The sequence below is a fragment of the Salvia hispanica genome, chromosome 6, assembly GCF_029641045.1.
Source record: "Salvia hispanica isolate PSC_SH4W2 chromosome 6, Shi_PSC_v1, whole genome shotgun sequence".
Classification (NCBI taxonomy): Eukaryota; Viridiplantae; Streptophyta; class Magnoliopsida; order Lamiales; family Lamiaceae; genus Salvia; species Salvia hispanica.
Window position 1 is genome coordinate 3,242,986 of NC_142697.1, and position 23,129 is coordinate 3,266,114.

At 35.1% G+C, this 23,129-nt stretch overlaps 2 protein-coding genes across 2 annotated transcripts; one reads left to right on the forward strand and one right to left on the reverse strand.

The window, feature by feature from the left end:
• Positions 1–1,248: 1,248 nt before the first annotated feature.
• ABCC13 (multidrug resistance-associated protein 11) lies at positions 1,249–14,742 on the reverse strand. The gene is made up of 36 exons (XM_089061236.1): positions 14,601–14,742; positions 14,314–14,355; positions 14,118–14,204; positions 13,631–13,786; positions 13,418–13,549; positions 12,918–13,018; positions 12,661–12,724; positions 12,154–12,405; positions 11,462–11,531; positions 11,125–11,185; positions 10,228–10,315; positions 9,836–9,954; positions 9,472–9,569; positions 8,450–8,516; positions 7,760–7,877; positions 7,565–7,681; positions 7,401–7,481; positions 7,095–7,331; positions 6,219–6,320; positions 6,075–6,142; positions 5,838–5,969; positions 5,592–5,739; positions 5,185–5,462; positions 4,951–5,107; positions 4,465–4,640; positions 4,281–4,392; positions 4,117–4,170; positions 3,661–3,783; positions 3,159–3,257; positions 2,999–3,091; positions 2,813–2,923; positions 2,579–2,740; positions 2,110–2,297; positions 1,846–2,035; positions 1,592–1,759; positions 1,249–1,472 (listed from the first exon to the last, which is right to left on the reverse strand). The coding sequence occupies exons 1-36, from the start codon at positions 14,640–14,642 to the stop codon at positions 1,392–1,394; spliced, it is 4,374 nt and encodes a 1,457-aa protein (XP_088917362.1). The 5' UTR covers positions 14,643–14,742; the 3' UTR covers positions 1,249–1,391.
• Positions 14,743–18,493: 3,751 nt separating this feature from the next.
• Positions 18,494–22,944, forward strand: LPA3 (Low PSII Accumulation 3). The gene is made up of 12 exons (XM_048101371.2): positions 18,494–18,879; positions 19,301–19,331; positions 19,516–19,608; positions 19,716–19,778; positions 20,563–20,674; positions 21,296–21,381; positions 21,817–21,875; positions 21,968–22,070; positions 22,167–22,227; positions 22,312–22,394; positions 22,474–22,554; positions 22,626–22,944. The coding sequence occupies exons 1-12, from the start codon at positions 18,563–18,565 to the stop codon at positions 22,683–22,685; spliced, it is 1,149 nt and encodes a 382-aa protein (XP_047957328.1). The 5' UTR covers positions 18,494–18,562; the 3' UTR covers positions 22,686–22,944.
• The last annotated feature ends 185 nt before the right edge of the window (positions 22,945–23,129 follow it).

The following is a 23,129-nucleotide window of genomic DNA, read 5'->3' on the forward strand; positions in this document are numbered from 1 at the left end:
CACACTCAAGTGTTGAATTAGTAAAAGCATCTTCTAAAATGGATGCTTTGGAAATAAGGACAAAATTGTGCTGACAATAAGTTGATTACTTAATTATAGTTTTTCAATTTCATATTGAGACTAAGAGCTCAATGGTTTTGTCCCATGTATCAAAAGCAAAAAGGACTTGGTGATCTTGACCGTAGATATTATTAGTAACTTTTATTGCATAGAAAAAATAAAATTATTGTTATGTATTGACAAATCTAGTTCGTAATGAAAGCCGGCTTCCGTCGGCGTTTGAATTAGCCTTGAGATTAATAATAGTAGTTCATTGATATTGTCACATCAATTGATATTGATCAAACAATAGATTAATGTAGTTCATTGATATTGGTTAATTTATTTGACTATACGATGACCAGAAGAAAAGGTTCAAATTAATTGGAATTTTGATTATAGAGTAGAGGCAAACTCTTGTAAAATTCACATTGAATTATGTTGTCCCTTGATGTTTGCACGAATGAAATGCTTCCAAGCTATGGAAGATATTTTTAGTACTTTTTTTTATCAACTCATTTTTGCATTTAAATAGTTTTATCATTATGTTGGCACACTCAAAATTTTCAATTCATCTACTAATTCATCTCATCGAAATTCAAGAATGAGTCATAACATTTTTTTGTTTCTTTTAGCAGTGTTATAGTAATTTTCAGCTAGTTATAATTTCTTCCCTTTTGGATGAAGTTTTACAAATCAATATTTTCATATAAATAAATAACTATTCCCAGCACGCTAACATAAACTTGACTGTGCACATTTTTACATATTTATAGCATTACACATAAAAGAATTAAGATCCACTACTTTTTCTCTTACTCTCTCTTTTTACTTTACCAATTTTGCATTAAAATCTATATCATTTCTAAATTGTTGAACAATACTGCTAATGTCACACCTAAATATCCTGAATTTTTCAATGTCATATGATTAAGTTTTATAGCTTGATTATTAGTTTTCAAGTCAATTTTATAATATTTGGTGCTCTGTATTATCCATTTCCGTCTCAACTGAGAGAGTGAAGGCATCAAGCAAACTACCTAATGGTTGAAGTTTTTGAAACAATTTTATGCTAGTTTTCATTGTGTTTGAGTTTTGGTGGCGCTAACACCGTGTGGACGCATGCTCAACGGCAAGGCACGGCACTGAGCCACCTCGTTAACACGCATGCGCATGGCTTTATTCATCCAACTACTATGCAATCAGATAAATGCAAACTACTTGGTGATCAAATGAAGAACAGCTCAGTAGTTAAACAAGGTTTACATAATCCTGCTCTGTCTAAAGATAATCACATGATACAAACCATAGTTTCCCTTCCATCTCCAAGCAATGTCGAACGTTCTAGAAAGTCACATCATCGAAGCTCTGACAAAACTCGAGAATCTGGACGCTTCATCATGCATGAGTGCTTGCGGATTCCCCTCCTCAATCTGCAAAACACAGCAACAGCCAACAATCAGGGAATGCCATGGTTCCATGTTTGGAAATGCCAAATTATTTAATTTCTCTAGATTGGCTAAAGCAAATTCTTAAAGAATATTTTCTCTACCAGTATCCCTTGATCCAAAATGAAGATATTGTCCATGGCCAGAACAGTGGAAATGCGATGAGCGATCGTGACAATAGTTCTGCCTTCACATTCACTCGAAATCGCCTTCTGCAGCTTTGAAGCAGTTTGAGTATCAACGTTGGCTGTGCACTCATCTAAGCAGAGCACCTGAATCATTCGTATGGATGTCGTGAATTGATCCATCTGTCATAACAAGTAACATTCTTGTGGACAAAATTATCTATTTCTCGTACCTTAGAAGACTTGAGAAGCGCGCGCGCAAGGCACAGTAGCTGTCGTTGTCCTACTGAGAACGTCGTTCCAGCCTCCTTTACGTGGATATCTAGTCCTCCTGCTGCTTCTATTTCCTCCTTGAGACAGCACTTTTCAAGAGTATCCCATATTTTTCTGTCACTAATCATCTCGTATGGATCTAAATTGTCTCTGTGAAACCGAGGAAGGTAAAACACATGAAATCGAAAATAAATGACCAATCAGCAAAAGTCATCCCAAATTACCTCAATGATCCTTCAAACAGAAAGGGACTCTGAGGAACAATAGCAATTCTAGAGCGGAGATCTCTAACAGGAAGTATAGCAATATCTAAGCCGTCCACTAAGACACATCCACTGCAAATTGGGTTGAGACGGAATAACACATTCAAGATGCTCGATTTTCCAGCACCCGTTCTTCCAACAATTCCAACCTAGCCATATGAACAAACATCATGTAATAATTTTTTCTAGATGTATTTTGCAAAGAATGAAGTTGTAAATGCTCACACTGAGACATGATAGTATGAATAAATGAATTTATAGAAAATTTATCAACATTTGCATTGAAATCTGACAATGGACATCGAAACTTGTATAGGGAAACTCCGTGTATAATAACATAGTCATTGTCTAGGATGAAAATAATAAAAAAAAATTCAAAATAAACAAGGCTATGAGAGAGAGAAAGAGAAGAGGCATATATTTAACTCACGTGAGATCCTTCAGGGATAATAAGAGAAACGTCCACGAGTGCAGGAGGCAGCGAGGGCATATAACGAAGGGTCACATTTTGAAACTGTATTTTTCCTTTTGAGGGCCAGTTTGCATCAAGTACACTTTCTCCAGTCAGTTTTTCAGGAGAAATGTCGATGTACTGGAGTGGAGGTTAATGAGTTAATCGGTATCCGAAGGTGCTAAATTGCACGTCTTAGTTCAGTTGTCTCACCTGAAGTACCCTCTCAACAGAAACCATCTCCTTCTCTGTTTCAGTGAAGCTTGTCAGGAAGCTTCCTAGCAATGACACAATCGGGGAAGCATAGGAAAGAGCTAGCCCAACCTACAGAAATGAAATGCATCTTAGGTTCCGCTAGGCTAATTTATTTAGCAAATGCTTGAGAGGATAACTTTTTACCAGTCCTGGTGTACCCAAACTGATAGGAAGATGTTCATCGGTTCCAAGAATTGCCATCACAGCCACAAATGACACGACAAATGCAGCCAACAACTGGTTACAAGTTTGAAATGAGTATGGTACGTGATTGAATAAAGAGATGCAGTTAAACCAACATCACCTGAAGGCGAAGGGAGAGCCATAAACTTGCGATGACTTCTGTGTAGGAAGTCTGCTGGTACATGTGCACGTGCTGCACGAATCTGATAAGGAAAAAGTCCTGCGCACGACCATTTAGAGATTAAGTTGTCGAAAAGAATATCTGTGACAAGAATAGTAAGTAAAGAAGGCCATAAAAGCACAAAGCAAGATAAAAACTAAGTAATTATCCTCAGCAAAGAATATGGATTTTTAAGCTTCACAGATCTAATCAAAAATGTTTGTTGAACACATCTACTATCATGCATCAGAAATAAAACTTTTTTGTACAGCCAATATGCCCTGATAATGTTGACCAGGAGCTTGTAAAAACAGAAAGTAAGATAATCAACCTTCTTTATCAACTCATGATTATATACAAGTTACGTTCATATAACCCTATATAGGTTGAAATTTAGTTACCGTTATAAGTTATGCGGAAACAATTCTGCAAGGTTCTGTCATTAACAGCTGTGGAATTTTACCTCACAATTGAAAGCTCTAATAGTTGGGGAGCCTTCCAAGATCTCCGTAAATGATGCATAAATGGGTGAACGGGAAACACTGTCCAGTCTCCGCAATTCACGTGATGTTGATCTGTAGTAGAACTATAGCTTCTCACTTTTAGTAACTTGATCAATAAACTTCATCATATTGAAAACTCACTAACCATTCACAAATATTTTGTATGAAACATGTAACATAATTTACTTAAACAATACTATACTATTAAGCATAATGCTTGACAAAGCGCTATATTGTTCTCTACGTATCTATTAGGCAACTTGCAGAATTTGCTCTTATAGAAGGACAGTCTATCAAGAATCAAGATCAATGTTTAGTTTACCGAATACCGGAGAATTGTTTTGATATAATTAACATATGTTTCGTTTACACAACTTGACAAAGTTTCCAAAGTTGGATAAAGATATGGTACAAACCTGCAACTTTTTGTAGATAAACCAAAATGGTATTAGTAATAACAAAAATGTGACCTGCATAGTAAATGATAAAACATTCAGTTATCAATATGTTCAGCATATACAAATTATTTCAATCGTTAGAGAATATCATACAAGCTCAACTAGAACGAGGGTATAGATACCTGCACAATCGATAAAACAACGGCAATCCCAAGGAGGCCAACAAAATTGGCAAGGAGAATGTTGAGAATAAATGGAAGTGAGTCATCAATTGCGTAGAGATCTGAAGAAAATCTGTAGATTCCGGTTAGCATAAAAAAGTAAAACTGGAAAATTATCCATCATAAAAGGCGCAGAGCATGCTACCTGTTTAATATTCTTCCACTTGGTGTTCGATCAAAGAAACTAACGGGTGAATCAATTAGTTTGTGGAGCAATTGGTCATGCACTTTAATAGCAGCCCGTAAACCACCAAATGCAAATGAAAATGCCCTCACTAACGTCAAGAGTGAATTAACCAAACAAAACAAGCAGAGAATGACCTGCAAGAGCAAATGATACCAACCCAGTTTAATGTAACCGGCAACTGAAACCATACATTTCTTTTGCAAAGAATATTCAAATTGCATCCACCACACAATCTCAAATATCTTTTAACTAAAAATTATATAGTTCGTAGTGGATTTTTGTAGTATTGTCTGACATTTTTTGCGAGTTCCAAAAACAAGATCCAACCATATTGGTTACCGAGTTCTCTTACCAGTGATTTTTTAGTCATTTTAATAACAAGCTGAATGAAGCCAAAGACACCAACCATACATCTGAGCATTTACGGGAGAAAGAAATGCTAACCAGATAAAAGGTGGTGGAAAACTTGCTTTGGTTGGCACCCGTCGTGTCGACCCAAAATGACAGCCAGAGATCATTGCCGTTACGCGAAGCTTGCATTAAGATTGCTGAGAGACATGATATAACAGCAATGAACCAACCAGAAAATGCAGCATAGTTTCTGCAGAAGATAATAAGTTAGGTTAACGGGATTGATATCTTGCATTATGCAATGAATTTATACATTGGTTAACTCACTTGTATACTTCTGATTCAACCCTCCCTTCTTTTCTTGCCTCAACCTCAATGATGTCTTGGGCTTCATTGATAGTGCTTATTGAGTCAAGTTCACGGGGTTTCTCCATTTTACCATCAAGATTTGGCAACTTTTCATTCCTTTGCACCTCAGTAAATGTGTCGAAGTCATTTAGTGATAGAAATGATATGTAGGAAGTGACAGAAGAGTCAGTTGGACTTCCTATCCATTTCACATGCCCACTATCCATCACAACTATCATATCTGCCAGATGAATTGCCTGCAATCATTACTGGCGTATAAATGTTGAACAATCTATACAAAGATAGAAGTGAGCATAAATAATAAATGAACCCGATGCTGCTACACCACACAGCCTTGAACTTAAAACCCATAGAAAAAGTCGAACCTGAATATTATGTGTACAAAGAATGCGTGTTTCCTTGCTCATAAGAGGACCCATAATTGCATGTTGTATTATGGACTGAGCAACATGAGCATCAACTGCGCTCAGAACGTCATCAAGCATGTATGTGTCAGACCCATGATAAATGGCCCTGACCATGCCGATAAGTAAAAAGAAAAAAAAAAGAGTTTTTAGAGAACATAAGAATGTTCTATCATGAATTATTGTCAAAACAAAGAACTACTCCACCTAGCAAGGGCAAGGCGAGCTCTTTGACCTCCAGACAAATTAAGACCTTTCTCACCAATACGAGCCATATCACCTCCGTTCATTAGAGAAATATCAAGATCCAGGGTGCAAGCCTCTAACACTTCTGAATATCTGCTTAATTACAAGGGATAGGGATGTTTTTATTACAACATTTTTGGTCGACCTAAAACTACAATAATATTCGTCTTTGCTATCTCCCACTCACAAAAGTAATACCTGTTCTGATCATAGTCCTTTCCAAGCAAAATGTTATCGCGGATTGTTCCAGACATTATCCATGGGACCTGAAGGTATACAAGTAAGATTATTTAGTTTTTATTTTACGATTTCTCTTAGATGGTAATAGGAAAGATAATTGACCTGTGGTACGTATGCTTTTGATCCAACTAGATATACCGATCCATTGATGAGTCTAGTTTCACCGAGCATCAAGTTCAAAAGGGATGATTTACCTGATCCAACCTGTAACCCAGTGGAAATCAAACACTTAAATTAAGGCATGTGATATTATTAAAGTGGTATGCAACTGCAAATCATCACTTAACTTGTTTTAGCAGAATAAAAAGATTGATGTTCTGAAACTTGTTCATCTTTTATAGTATTTACCTAATCAGTACTTAATATTACAATCCTAACTTTATCTGTATCCATCCAATTAAAATACAACCGTAAAAAAGTACACCAAGCTGTTCAGTTACCTGGAAATTCAAGAAAAATGCATTATAATGCTAACCTAAACTGCTTCAAAAAGAAAATTGCTAAACTAATACCCTATATCACCAAGTTCGACAGCAATATAGAAAGATTAAGAAAAAATAAGAAGAAAAAGGAAATAAGATACTTCTAGAGAACACTAACAGTTTTGAATTGTTAAATTCTAATAGCTGCAGAACAAATTCATCTAGCTTAGTCTCAACTTTTTGTGAAATATCCTTCACTTAATGAAATAAAAGCTTGCTACCACAGTAAAAATTTGTTAAACTTACAGATTTGATGAAATCAGTGGTACTGAAACAATAGAAGCTATCACATAATAGCCTTTTAGACGAAAAACTTCTCTAACAGTATTTGTGATATGCGAAGAAACATAAAAGTAGACGCTAGCCAAAACATCAGGTTAGCTTCTTTTTCACCATGTATAATCCAAGATATTATTGTTTAACTTTATCAAATATTTGAAACATCTCTAACAATTTACTTAGCATATAAGCAAATGGTAATACATCGAAGATTTACCTCACCAATAATCGCAACCATGAAACCCTTTGGGACACGAAGATTTACATTTTCCAGAACCAGATTAAATTCCTTCTCATCATAGCTTGACCATATACAAGATGCCTCATCAACAGAAACAGCCAGCTCTTTTGAATCAAATTTCTCATCACAGAACGTAGGGGATGATTTATTCAGTCTGGTATCATTTTCTTTACAAGAGAGATACTTGTTCAATCGTCTAAGTGATATAGCTGCCTGTGAAAATCATAAATAACTCATATACTTTGACACATGGATGAATATAGTGTCGAAAAAGAAACTTACGTCTATCAGACCATTGATGACCCATGGGAACGAATTTAGAGGAGAGATCAAATTATTAAACAGAGCTAGGCAGGTGAAAACCTGAAACGTTAACACAAGTGCAAGTAAGGAATTTAGAATTATCAACATAATTTCTTCACAAAGTGTTTAAATAGTTGTGATACCGTTGCAGCATCAAGCTGGTGACCCATCAAAGAGTAGAGTCCAAAGGTGAACAAAGAGAAAAGGGTGGGTGTCGTCGCCCAGAAGAATACACACCATGCATCCAAATATTTCCTAGTCTAAGACATGAAATTACATATCAGATGAAGAATAGGTAGCTTTTTTTGAAGTCTGCAGTAAAATGTCTGCATTATTACCGATAAATGTTGGACTTCAGAGGATCTTGTCTTCATCAACCAGCTCGCGAACAGAAGCTCCCAACCATACATTTTTAATGTGCGTATATATGTTAGTAACTCCGCCGTTTTTCTAATCCTGGAAAATGGGACATATCATATTTTTTGATATTCTATACATATATCACTCGTGCAACTGAGTCTCATAATGTCAGGCTATCCACATGGTAGACTCAGTAGCATTCCTCGACATCTCATGCTTATAGTATACTTACTATCATATCATTTAGAAACTTATTGAGTTTAACCTTATTTGAGAATATATCTTGTTATGTTTGTTTTCCTGAGCTTTTGGAATTTCCTAAAAGAGACTGGATCTGATTATTCGAAGGGAAACAAAAATTTAAAAAAATTAAAGATCTTGAAGATGACGATTATGTAAATGCATATGTTGTACACGCATGTATCTGTGCATGAGAGCACACACAAAAGCTTTGGGGACAACGCCCTCAGCCATTTCATGGCTTTTAAAACCTCTGAAGTCAACCACATACATGATGAAATAGAATTAGGATTTTTCGTCGTCATATGATGATGGAACAACTACAGTAATTTCAGTATGAAAATAAGATAATCTTAAAATCTTCTGAAACATTAATACAAAAGATTCTATGAATGACCAGTAGACTCTCAAAAGGAAAGAATAGATACCTTTCATCCTTCTGCTCCATCATATTTTTGGTTGCATGTGCAATCAGATTTGCAATCCATTTGTTAACTGTATATTTAATCATCACTACCCAATTAAAAACATATCAGTGTAAAACCCTGCAACTTGAAGTTATATAACATCTCCTGTTTTTGTTTAAAAGGCAATATAGAACATGTGGTTTCTTGGATAGATATTACAGAATCAGTAATGACATTATGTTTCTTGCAACAAATTTCAGTTCGAGGTTGAGTAGGTCACCAAATCTTACATACACATGGGACAAATCCCCTTGTTGATATCATGGCTCATCAAAAATCATTTGGAAGAACACATGGGTGCATTAATACCTTGTCCTACTTCACTACAAAGACTTTTGAAACGAGGTGGAAGTTGCCTCAGTGTAGGAGTACGGACGTCTGAAGCAGTTTACAAGCCTTACCAAGATAAAGCGGAACAAGTTGGATCTTTTTAAGTCAAATGACAGTATGGTCGGTGTTAAGAAATGGTTTTTCTGGATCGGCTAGATAAGGTCGTGGTAGATGGGATCCAACATCTACCTCATATTGAAGAGTTCTCTGCTGAAGTGAAAAAGGAGGAAATCAAGCACAAGATTATACTTGATCCCAGAGGTACGATCCTTGTAATATCACCCATGAATAAAACAGAAGCCATGTTTTCTTGACTAACTTTGGCTTGATTATTGTCCAAGGAAAATGCCAAAAAAAAAAAATCACACTCAGAAAATTTCTAAGGTTAAACCCAAAACTGACATAACAACAACAAAAAATCGAAGGCGACAACATATATCAAAAGGACATCCGTGTCTGCCAATATAAGGCTCAAATAAGCCAAACAAAAGCAAGGTGAAGGTAGCATCAACGTCAGCAAAGCGCAGCTTGACTGCATAATGATACATAGAATGATAACTTAAATTGAAAAGTTTATGTTGCTAGCATGAAGTTTCATGCCAACATATTTAAGAATGATTTAATATGAATCATGACAATCAAACCCTACATACCTGGTATGAGCAAAATAGTTATAGCTATCCCAGAAACAAAGGCAAACTTCACTTGTATGTATAACAGGTAGAGAGCGATTCCTATTTGCAAAGGCAAGCTGACACAATTACACAAGAAAAAGATCCGTGAATTTATTAGTAAACGATGGATTGCTTGTCATAATCTTAAGCATATTTGTCCATCATATGTTTCTAAGCTGATGGTAGAAAGATTTTTCTAAGAGGTTTTTTTATGTCAAATGTTATTTCATGAAAGAAGTTTCCATTCACTGTAATTATGAAATGAAACTGACCCCAAAATATTCGATGTAGTGCAGAAAAATCACATGATTCGAGTGATTTAAAAATGTTTAAGAATTATAACCTCCACATATCATGAACACTGTTGCTCAGGTTTACAATTCGATCTGCATCCACCGACATGAATGTCTGAATTTCTCCTTCAGAAAATTTAGATCTCTCTGCTAAGCTTACATGAAGACACTGAGAGACAGAGACATAGATAGACACATTCCGTAAACCATATAACAGAAGACTGCACATTATATGACAATAAAAAGGGTCCAAACTGCAGCGGGAGCAAATTTAACATTCTGTGGGGCACATATGTGAATCCTCACTGGACAAATAAACAAAATTTGCATGGAATACAATACAACTCACGACTGTACAAGGAAAGAAATATACATGCATGCACACACCATTACACGAATGCTATGAATTGCATTTTTAGTGCAGCTACTCTATGAAAAATACCTTCCGATAGATAATCGTCATAATACCAGATCTCAACTTCAGTCTGAGTTGTGCAAGACGAAATGAATATTGTGTGTCAAGAAATGATCTGCACCGTTGAGGTATAATACTAAGAAATTCTTTACTCAAACAAAATGAATTTACTTTTGCTACAGTACAGTCAATAATTCAATATACATGAATGCAACAATTTACATTATTAGCATAAAATCACATACGAATCAATCAATCAAGTAATGGGGCACAATTGTGTTGAAGACAAGTACATGCACATGTGCATGGTCCGCTGTCTAATACAAAGCCAGCGAATTGATAGTGAAATAAAAGGAAATAAAACGGAAAGGAGAAAGGATGTGAGCTGACACTCTGAATACACAAAATGTATATTTATCTGTGTGATGCTGCTTCATTGACAAACGAGAAAATTTCCCAGTTACTGTTTTTGAGTTCATGTTTGCTCTCACTGAAAAAACTCAACGGAAATCATGGCTGCTGCCTATTTTCAACCAATCTTAACCTAGAAAAATCTGAATGGAACAAGGGACATTAGTATGTATTCCACTCGCAATAGAATATCCATAAATGACAGAGGCTTTCTCTTTTTTCCTGTGTTTTGTGTGGGTAGAGTTAATTTTGAAATCAACTAAGGCAGCCTTGTAAACGCCCTGGACATAAGTCCTTCAAATGCTTTGTAATCGAAGAGGTTATGAAAGTAAAGAACATACAAAGAAATTGCCACAATCTCTTTCATCATATTAACCATCAATATGTTGAATTATGATAGAAGACTACAATGGGCTTCAAAGTGAAAGAATGTACAAATATAAGTGTGAGGAATTTTGGTGTAGGAGGTAGAGAAGAATATACTTCATGGACATGCTTGAGAAAGAAAATTACTTTACAATCGATACCAAACCCAAGGATATTGCAAGAACGTAACCATCAACAGTTCTGGCACCTGTCAAATGAAACATAAATCTGTCAATATTTTGCACCTCATCAAGTATTAAATTTCTGTTCAGATCATTAGCAGTTCAAAAGGATGAGAATCTTTAGAATTTTAGTTCCTAATTGATATAAACCTCTACAATATATTAAACTTTTGTGCTCACAACTTCAGTTAACTTGATAAATAATGGAGTAATACTCTAAATAATGGAGTAATACTCTAGAGTAAGATAACATTTTGCTTCTTGAAAATTGTCTGTCTTTTTGTTTTACCCTACATGCATACCTTTCTGGAGAAAACGAATTAGCATATTGAGCAGTAGAGGTCCTGCAAAACCCAGGCAGTCATTAAGTACCTGCAAGAAAGGTTGTAAGCAAGTTAATATGAATTTTAAGAGTCATATTGCAATTCTATATGAGCCTTATTCCATTCCAATCTAAAAGGAATCAGTTGACACCCAAAACTGAAGGAGTTTTCCGAACTGTCATTTCAATCCTCTATAGTTCAATGGAAACTGGATTTTTGTCAAATATGATCAAGTCAATCATTATAAGTAAATTATTCATTCCTCACCAATATTTATCGTTCTCAGCTGATCATTTTCCTATATATACATACGTCAAGTATGTTGATACACCTCCAAGAATCTATGAAGCTGAAGCAACCTTAGCAGAAATAGATAACAAGCAATAGACCCTTCAAAGGCTAGTAGGAGCTACTAGACCAATCTCATTAAGCATTTAATAAGAAATTGGTTGGGATAGCTCGATTTGTTTAGCTCGTGACAATCACCACAGCAAACTAGTGTGCTTTATTTTCTCATATATAATGTTGATTATCATTTGATGTATGAAAATCGTCCCTTATTTGAAACATCTTTATCTAATTAGATCTATTTAATTTAATTTTTGTAATAATCATGACTGGAAGCACAACTCGCAAACCTGTTGCGATACTAATACAAATATAAGTATTACCTTCAATACACCAATGCAGAAATACGGCCACCCATATGCTGAGCATATCGCCTTGAATAATGAAGGGTGTCTATGATTGTTTCTATATTGAGCATCCCACATTCCCAATAGCAAACTATGGCAAGACGAAGGATCCATATCTATAGGTAGCTGAAGCAAGTCTTCGAAATCAAGTTGTTTGTTTGAACCTTGTTGTATAACAGGATCAATTATTTTGAATGTTAGCAGATGCCAAGCTTTGCATACAATTCCCTTCAACAATTGAAAACAGGTGTCAACTTATCTATATGTAAAAGTGAAGAAATGAAACGTGAATAGGATGAACCGAAATAGTTTCATTACATTGACCCCAACACATGTTAAACCTTGTTAAACTGTAAGAGTTCGGAAAAGATAAAAGTGGAAATTGCCAACAGCTCACTAAAGTTTTATACTCAACTAGATTAAGGTTTAACCAATAAGATAAAACTAATAAGGAAGTTAGCAATGCATGCATTTTGCACTTACCACATCTGTAAGAGAACCATCTTTATCTTGCCTTTGGTAGGGGAGGAGCGGATCGACCACTGAGCTACATAAGTGCAGATAACTTTAGAAAGACAAATAAAAGAAACAAATGCCCAGTTACAAATTCTGTGATGTTTGGCTAATTTGACATGTAGATTATAGTAGAATAAATCCCATAACTGCAATACGAAAAAAACAAATCGAATAAGGAAAAAATGAAGAACGGCTGCAAGAAAAACAAATGTAGTTTATGTTACCTGTTTCTATAGGACACAATCCTTACTCTGATAATGTTAATTAATGTTGCAAATGTGATATTGAGAATAGCCCCAAAGATTTCCCTAAACCATCTTATAACCTGTGACAAATGATAATGTGAACACAAGTAAGCACTGAATTGAGCACTAAAAAGACAAGACCCAAAACTGCTACTTTTATCGAAACCATGAGTTTCCATATGCATCTTATTTTTTGCACAAGTCTCATACAAGTGTGATTATCCATACAATGCATAATATCTTGCATTTTATCAATTTTTATTCATTCCAAAAAACTTAGGAAAGCAAGCAAAAAGGCAGACAACAAAGAACTGATGGAAGAAAGGTGATGTTTATGAATAAAAAGACCAACTTTTACTGATTAATATTTCAATCGCTCAAGCTGCCTTAACCTTTGCATCTGTACTCATACTTTTAAAAAATTTGGGATGCACAATATGTATATTTCTATATTTCCATATATTCTTAGGAGAGATCACCTGAGGTGAAGTAAAAACTATCAGTAGTCGTGGCAGCAACAAGAGGAGTTTTATAATCCACCAAACACACAGGACGCCATGGCATAAGAAATCCATCCGAGTGTCACATCTTGACACTACCATAACAGTCATCTGAAAGTAAAAATTGAGAATTTCAAATATCACTGTAAAAACAAGAAGAAAGTTATGTTTTCCTAGAACCTGTAGACTTACCCAAACCAAGAACTCTGAGCATGCATACAGCCATTCATGATAAAAAATGGTTTGGGCACTCATGCTTGCCCAAAAAAGCATAACTACATCAAACAACTCAAAACACAAACCCAAAGCAGCCAGAACAGGGAATGCATTGTATGCTGAAAGATGCACCTGAGGTCATTAATGAAGAATTAGAGTGATGAACAGCAACTGATAATAGAAATACAGATTAAGCAGTTAAACATAAAGTCCTCTAGTTCTGAAAATCACTCAACGCCAGTGAAAATATCATTCAAGGAAGCATTCAAAAAGTTTTAAACCTTAAGCCACTAAGCAATTCATAATTAGAGTCCCAAATCACCAAAACCTCGTGAAACATATATCAGAATGACTGACCTCTTCCTATGTCTCATCAGAATAACATGTTCTTAACAAGAGCAGTTAAAAAAGAAGTAGAACGAAAAAAATCAAAACTTCCAAGCAAGCATGGTCGATGGCATACCCTCCTCAATTGCCTCCCACGCCTATTGATGATCCAAAGAACAAGAATCATAACCACAGTAAGCATGTTAGCTCCAAAGCCAAGTACTGTGAATAATATTAAGGGGAAACAGAGAACAAGAAGAGCTTCTGTAATTTTGGTTTCATTTTAAGTTGATGAAAGATGAATGAAATCAGAAACATATAATTGAAGGATATAAATTGTTGAAACACTCTGAAACTCCATTGCGATTCCACACCTGTATAAAAAACAACAATTGAATTGATTTCTCATTAGTAGCATTTTCTCCACGTTTTGAAGACAGAGCCATCTCTGTTTACATGCTCGGTGAATTAGGGAGTTTGAAGCATAACAAAATGTAAATAATAACAAAAATCTCGACGAAACATTTACTCAAACATATTTGTTGCATTTTGAGAAATAAGTGTGTGAAATCGATCAATGTTTGTGGAAAACACAAAAATTAAAACATTCGTAGCTTACATATGGAGAATCGGGACAGATGAAGCTCGGGAAGTCTGGCATTGAAGTGAAGACTGAAGAAATTAGTTGAAAGGCGGCATTCACTCTGTGTTATATGCATACTGTCTTCACTCTAAAAGGTGGCACAACAAAGTTTAATGAATCAGATCATGTGTTTGCCTTTATATTTTCAATTTTATTTAGTCTGTGAGTGCGACTCCGGTTAAGTGCTTCTTTATTAATCTTCTCAAAAATCTCTTAGCTGGTCTTCTGCTTCCAAAATTAAATAATACTCCCTCCGTCTCGAATAATTCGGGTCACTTTGACCGGGCACGGGTTTTAAGAATTGTAATAGAAAGTGAGTTAAAAAAGTTGGTAGAATGTGGGTGTATTAGTTTTATAATAAAATGTGAGTAAGAATGAGTTAATGGAATATGAGATCCACTACCAAAAATAGTAAAAGTGAAATGGGACAAATTATGTGGGATGGACCGAAATGGAAAACTGGGACGAATTATCTGGGACGGAGGGAGTATACCAAAATACAATCTAAGATTGAGTCATCAGATTATTTTAGTCATGGAAAATTAGGTATGACTAATTATCTCATGATTATCCATCTAGGATTGAGTTGTAGGGATGAATCTCATGAACCAAACATCCTATAAATTTAATATCGGATACAATCTTGCAAACCGAACACCCCCAAAGATACAATCTAGGGTTGAGTCATCAGATTATTTTAGTCATAGGGGGTTAGCTATAACTAATTATCTCATGATTATTCTAGGATTGAATTGTAGGATTAAATCTCATGAACCAAACACACTACAAATTTTATTGAATAGAATCCTGCAAAACAAACACCCTTAGTTTACAAATTTTCTACTATTAAATACTCAAGTAAATATTTTAACAATTGAGTTTTGTATTGGATTTGGAATTTGTTTTTCTTTCCTTTATTTACTTTTTCTGATACTTCTTTTTCATTTTCCTTTTTTTTTCACTTTTTCTATCTTTAGCTTTTAATCTTTTGCCCACTGGGAATGCAATAGCCTGACATTGAAACTAAAGCAATTAAATTATTGTGGATAGTGGATTATGGTGAAATATGCTTTTCTATGGATAGTGGATTATGGTGAAATAAATATTAAGGAGAATGAACAAAAGTAGATGATATGTACGACAGTCACGAGGGTCTTTTTGTTTAGAAATACTGTATATTCACAAAAGTACAACGATATGGGTAACACAAATTTTCACTTTTATAATTTCATAGCAATTAAGTTTGAAGTAGATGATCATATTATATTATTTTTTTTATCTAAATCGATTTCCGATAAAGTGAAAAATAATGAAGTAAACTTCACAACATGAAGTTGTGATATTAATGTACTAATGATCCCACATTTATTTTTGAACCTTCATTAAACTTGGGGAGTATTTAAGAGACTTGCATGTAACAATTATCGTGCACAAATATGAGTAGTAGCCGTTTGCCTAATCAAAACCAAGGCTGTGACAGCGTGCCAAGGGTCGTGCACCCTGAACTTGGACATGCAGCCCGACGCAACATGGGTAAACAAGTATATGTGGCCTGGCATATGACTGGATATGCTATCCAGTCATGCACACACATTGACCGGAATCAGGGCTGACAAATCATGCGGATTGGGTCACTATCGGATCAACCTAATATCGACCCAATCTTATCGAGTCCCAATCCAACCCAACCCAACCCAACCGAAATCATCGTGTTCTTATCGGGTTCAACCCAAACAGATTCGTGTCGAATTCGTGCGGATTTCGTGTCATTCAAAAAAATATCGATCGTATCGGATTCATGCGGATTTCGTGTCATCCTAAAAAATATTGGTCATCTTTTAATGATAGTAAGTTACTACACAATATAAACGCTATACGATAACGACCGACATATGATATTATATAATTAAAATTTGATATTACACGATAAAATAAGATATTACAAAATTAAAATAATGTTTAAATCCAAATAATAAAATTAAAGTATATTAAAATTAAATCTAACAAATAAAGATAAAATAATTATTTTTTAATAAAATTTAAGTATGCAGTAATATTTTTTTATCATAAAAAGTAATTAATAATAATAGTAATCAAATTTTAATTAGTAAAATTAAAATTATAATATTTTTTAATTAATAAAAATAATTAAAATTAAAATTTAATATATTATTTTAATTAATAAAAATAATAAAAATGTTTTTTTTCTTAACGGATAACCCAACCCGACCCGCATCCGACCCAACCTAACCCAAAATTTTCAGATTCTTATTGGGTCGACCCTATAAGGACCCAAATCTTAAATGTGCGTGTTCGTGTCGGGTTAACTTCATGCGGATTCGTGTCGGATCAAAAATTGTCAGCCCTAACCGGAATGCCCAGATATATCTATCCAGGTTCGCTCTCCAACACGCGTCCCTGAATGGCTCCTGCAACGTCCGTAATGTCAACTGTTACGTTCCAATATATCCAAAGCCTTTGTCCTAGAGGCAAGGAGCTTAGACATTATTGTATGAGGTGCCGAGTTTGAGCACTCTTAACATCAGTTGTAATTTTCCTCCTTTTTATAAGAGTTTATTTGTAATTTCCTCCTTCATATAGGAGTTTATTTAAAAATAAAAAAACTGTTACCCTCCAATATTGATTGGATACTTAATGTTTGCATTGACTCAAAAGAGCTTTTAATGTAGTAGAATACGTCTACGAATAGGGTGGTCACACCATGCATTCCACACGCAAAAAATTCTCTCTACATTTAGCATACACACTCTCTCTAATCAACAATCCCTTGAATGATTTCGAACCCCTTTTGGCTCACTTATGGATCCACCTTGAGTAGATCTGTTGGATCCATGGGATCCTTAAATGGATAAAGTCACTACAAAAAACTTGTCTTTTAGGGACACAAATTGAGATGCAACCATTGTGTTGTAAAGTTTTAAAAAAACAATTTAGGATGCAAAAGAAAACACTCCTAAATTAAGGACAAATTAACTAAATCTATTTTTTAGGATGATTCCATTTGCGTCCTCTAATTTTAATTAAGACACTAACAATAAAAACGTTTTTTGAAGTGTTAATATTTAGAAACACAAATTTGTGTCTTAATTGCATAAAACAAAATGTCCTTAGTGAGTATTAGCTCTTACATGCAATACTTAATACTCCTTCCGTCCCATACAAATATGGACAATGGATATGGCACGAGAATTAAGACAAAATAGATAAAGTAAGAGAGATGAGGAGAATGGTATAGTAAAGTAAGAGAGATGAGGAGAATGATAGTTAAAGTAGTATTAGTAGATAGTGTGACCTACATTATTAAATTGATATAACTTTCCAAAAATGGAATGCACGTACTTGAGGGACAGACGAAAATTAAAATTGCACATATTTTTATGGGACTTGGGACTCAGGGAGAGTACTACTTAAATCATTCTTTCCGAAGAATCCTAGTGAAGCCTCCAACGAGTAACGCGAGATTGGATGTGGCCAAACCTTGCATAGAGATCTCAATTATGCCATTGCGAGCGCGCATCGTGCCGCCAGGGATAGGGCGGTGTCGTATTCAAGCACCACATATTTCGTTCTTTAGAAAAAATTTAATTTGTAGAGTTGTTTTTTTTTTTTAATTTCAATAAAGTGCTTTTTTATGAATTTGTAATTTATAGAATTCTTAATTTTATTGAAATAATTTTATTAAGTATGTTATTATGGTTATGGATTTCAATTTTTTTATAATTATATTGAAGAAAAAACAATGATCAGTGCAAATTATTTAGTGATGACGACGTAACAAGGTGGAGTTGGAGTCTAGAAATTTAAAAATTTCATGGAAGGCCACGTCACCGATTTCTAACCACCCAATTTTCCAACCGTTATCTTTTCCCTCACCATTTCCGCACACACTCACACAAACACTGCATCCATCAGCTTCGATGGCCGTTCACGCGGCCGCCGTGATCTCCGCTGCTACCAAAATCGCCTTCTCTTCTGCCGAAATCTCTCATCAGCAGATCGCCTTTCTATCTCACTCCTCTCATTCTTCTCTTCTCAAATTCACCGCAGCAAATGCCCAATGCGACAAGAGGAGGTTCATCACCGCAAAAGCTACCAAATCTGAATCTGGAGTCAACCCCAAGGTCGGCGTTGCCGTCTACAAGCCTAGATCGTATCAAGTCCTCGTCTCGGATGCCGCCAATTCTCTTTTCAGTGCTCTGCAAGATGGAAAAACACGTATGGAGATCGATTTCCCGTGCGTAACGCTTCTGAACTGTGCATTTATATTGCTTTGTAGTTACAATTGAAAATTGGATTCCTCATCTTGCTTAGGTAGTTTTTTGATTGATGTGTGAGTTAGTTTATGATGTTCATTATTCATTTTGTTCATAAATTATGATTCCAAATCATATACAAGGTCTGCATTATGTATAGTGAATGATAAATTCAGCTGTCTCAATGTCCTTTGTTTGAAATTTTGGATGCAAATGTTTATCTGTAAACATCATCACGTTTCAAGCTCCATAGGAATGTTTGAAGAGTTTAATAAGATTTTTGGCCCTAATTCCCCAAATTTAGATAGTAGGTTTCGTTTTAAAGGTTACTTTAAAGATTTCTGATCTGTTTTACTGCCACCTAACTTTTCTGGATTTATGCTTCTCTGGCGGCATCCTCAGTCCATTGCCTACCAGCGTATCTTCTTATAAGGTATCTTCCTCACACACACTGTGATATCTGAAGAAAATGGAACCTCAGTAGATTCTGCCTTTATCACCACTACGATTTTCATTTCAATCACACTCACAATCTGTCTTACAAGTACTATGTATTTTATTGTTTTGGCATGTGAATAAATTGTTGCTTGATTTTCTGAAATTCTTGCACTGTGAAGGGTTCATCCGACGATTACAGTGATGCCAACATTGAACTTGCATTAGCTGTTATCAAGAAGCTGCAAGAGAAGCAAGAAACAAGAGCATGCGTTGTAAAAAATGCTTCATCATGTTTCGTCCTGTTATTTACTTGGTAGCCTATGGCATTTTGGTTTCCACTCCACGGAAGGAATTATGAATTATATATTTGCATTTTTAGGTATTTCCTGATAAACCAGAAAAGCGCAGGGCATCAGAGCTTTTTAAAGCAGCTCTTGACTCGGTAAGTATACAATCATTTGTGAAAATCTCCTTTTGCAAGTATTCTGATAATCTACTTCCAATGAGGTATTGATTTTATGTATGTGTAAATATTTAAATAAAGGTGCCATATACTATAGAGTATGTAACAATGTATCTTGAGAAGTGCATGAAGTTCTTCATAAAATATGCTTCTTTATATTTAATGAAGTGTGAACTCTTTTAGGTACTATGTTGTTTGGAAATCGGTTCATTTTAGCTTTTTTTATTCTGCGTGTATATAATCAGTTTCTTATTTCCTTTCTTGCTAAGCAATAACGGAGAGTAATCTTGGTCTGTTCAGATACTATTCTTGCAATTTTCTGTTATTATTTGGAAGGTAAAAAGTAGATACAAGTGGAAGTATAATTCCAGCTAAAGTCCATTGCCTGGTGAATGCTACTCCCTCCGTTCCACGGTAGTTGAGTCATTTCATTTTCTGCACTCGTTTTGGAAAAATCATAATAAATAGTTAAAATGAAGAGAGAGTAAAGTAAGTGACAAAATAAGATAGATAAGAGTCTTATCTACATTATATTCTCACTTACTTTACTTTTTTTCCACTTTAACTATTTATTATCATTTTTCTAACACGAGTGCAGAAAATGAAATGACTCAACTACCGCGGAACGGGGGTATCATTTAATATTGAATGTAACTAAATCTATTTAGTTAACTTTTTGAACATGGTCAATTTTCAAACAACCAACTGAGAAATTAATGTCTAAATTCTCCAAGCTTACATTTATTGGTCTCTTTCCTTTCAGATTGATGGTGTAACTATTGGGTCCTTGGATGATGTACCTAGTGGCCCTGTCACCTCATTTTTTAAATCCATACGAGACACTTTGGATTTCGACTTTGTTGATGAAAATGAAGGTTGGTTGTTAAACTTAAGTACAGGAATTGTTCTTCTGAGATCTTTACAGACTTACCAGATATTAAGACTATGTTTGGGAGATAAATAGAATCCTTCTGGTACTCCTCGACTCTGGGATATAGTGCTCACCTTATATAGCAACTAGTATAACTAGAAATAATTTTGCATGTCACAATCAGTAGAGACCTCACTGTTCAGACAAAGATGATATCTTCTGCTTAAAATGTTTGCATCAGGGGTACACTTTTGGGTCTTCTAGAACCAACCACAGGACATTGGTGGATGTGATCAGCAAACCAAAATTTCTGTATGTAATAAATTCAGGCTTAGGTTTACTGGGTAGAAAGTATCAAGTATGTGTAGCTAGTGGCATATATAGTGACCTTCTCAATACCGGACATATTTTTATCTGTATATGTTTCTATTTTATGCTATTCTATGTTAATTATTACCGAATTGTTATATTATTCCCTTACCTACACAATGTGGACTCTCCAATTCAGTCATTTTAGGAGACATGGATATCCATGTGCTTCATATATGTGAGCATATATATATATATATATATATATCACCATGATAGTTGACTTGACCATATTCCACACTCATTCCTTCTGCAGATCGTTGGCAACCCGACAAACCTCCATCACTTTATATGTTCATCAATTGTAGCACTCGCGACTTGTCCGATGTAGAGAAATATGTGGTGGGATACCCATTTCCCTCTCATTGATCAAACTACAATTGCAAGTAGTATGCTTGAAAATATAGTCTAACTTTGTGAGTGTTCAGACACATATATAGATAATTCTAGTTAAATTCTTTTCTCGATTCTCCACCTTTCATGGTGTGAGCCTTCATCCAGCTTAATTAATCATGGCTTCCGTGATGATATATATATTCTACTCAAACTTTGTAAGCTTGTGTTTAGCGAATGAATAGCAGTTATGAGATAACTCTGTATGCTCGGGTAATAGCTCTTACCATTTTCAGAAACGTACTGACCTGTATATTACTAGGGAATTTGAAATCAGTTATTAGTAGAAATATTCATATCTCATTCAGTTTTCGACATTCAGAAGTTATTAAATAATAATAGTAGTATATTTTAGTTCCAAGAGCTGATTATAGAAAAATGCAGGAAAAATTTGCCTCTTCTACCCCAACTGTACTCTTCAACCTGGAACTGGACACGTTACGGTGTGTGAGACTGAAGTTACATAGGAGTTAACATATTTCGATGCCGTGTTCTCTTAATCTCTTATCCTCTAAAATCATTAGCGTCTGTGCAGTGCTGATCTGGGAATTATAGGATTTCCTAGCAGAGACTTGCACTTTCGGTTTCTTTCTCAATTCATCCCCATTTTCTACATACGAATTAGAGAGTATTCAAAGGTACTTGCCAGATTGTCATGATTATACGCGAATTTGTTTTGCTGGTGCTTCAATTTCTTGGTGGAATGATACAAGTATTGTTCTCAACTTTGAAAGACAGTTGCAGTGGCACCTTATTTGGTGAACTACAGTGGAGCATTGTTCCGTCAGTATCCAGGTGATCATAAAGTCCTTCTTCCATTATGAAGAGAAGAAATGAATGTCAGTTGTTGCTAACCATTTTAGGCATTGTCTGATTCAGGGCCATGGCAAGTCATGTTGAAGCAAGGGGACAACTCGTACGCTTGCGTAGCAGAAAGTAGTAGCCGTTTCACTCTCAGTGAAGTAAGCTAAAACAATTCCATCAAACTTATACACATAACATGAAACATCACCAACTCTGGTTTCTGTGTATATATGGTAGACCAAGGAAGAACTTCTGAGAGTGCTCGGACTCAAGGAGGAAGAAGGAAGCTCGCTCGAGTTCCTCCGGAGAGGCTACAAGGTCTTCCTTTGATCCTTTTACACCCTAATTCAGTATCTATTGACTCACAATTGAAACACTTGAACTTTCAGACTGCAACTTGGTGGGAAGAAGATGTAGAGACAGAACTATCATCTGAATGGCGTAGTTGAATATGAACAACGAAAAGTAATGGAAATCATATTATACACGAAAGAATAGCATGGAGACCTTCAGCAAGAAACGACAAGATTGATATCACCTCTATCCCAACCTCATTTCTTATTGGATTTATATATATACATCACATATCTGTGTATAATTTATCATCTACTAGTACAATGTAAGAGCATTTTTGCAACACTAGATTTGCATATTGTTTCCTTTCCACATTTACTTAATGACTGAAACTCTTAAATAGTTCTTGAAAAATGGAGTTTTTCTCCTTTTAGATCCCCAAAGTAGAAAAGATCTCATTTCAGGGACCTAGATAAGGTATTATCACATATGAAATGTCTTTGATGAATATTTTGCTGAGATACATGCAGCGGAAGACTTGCATTTCCAAATAATCAAGAGAAGAATCTACTAACTCGATTATGACTTCATACGAATGT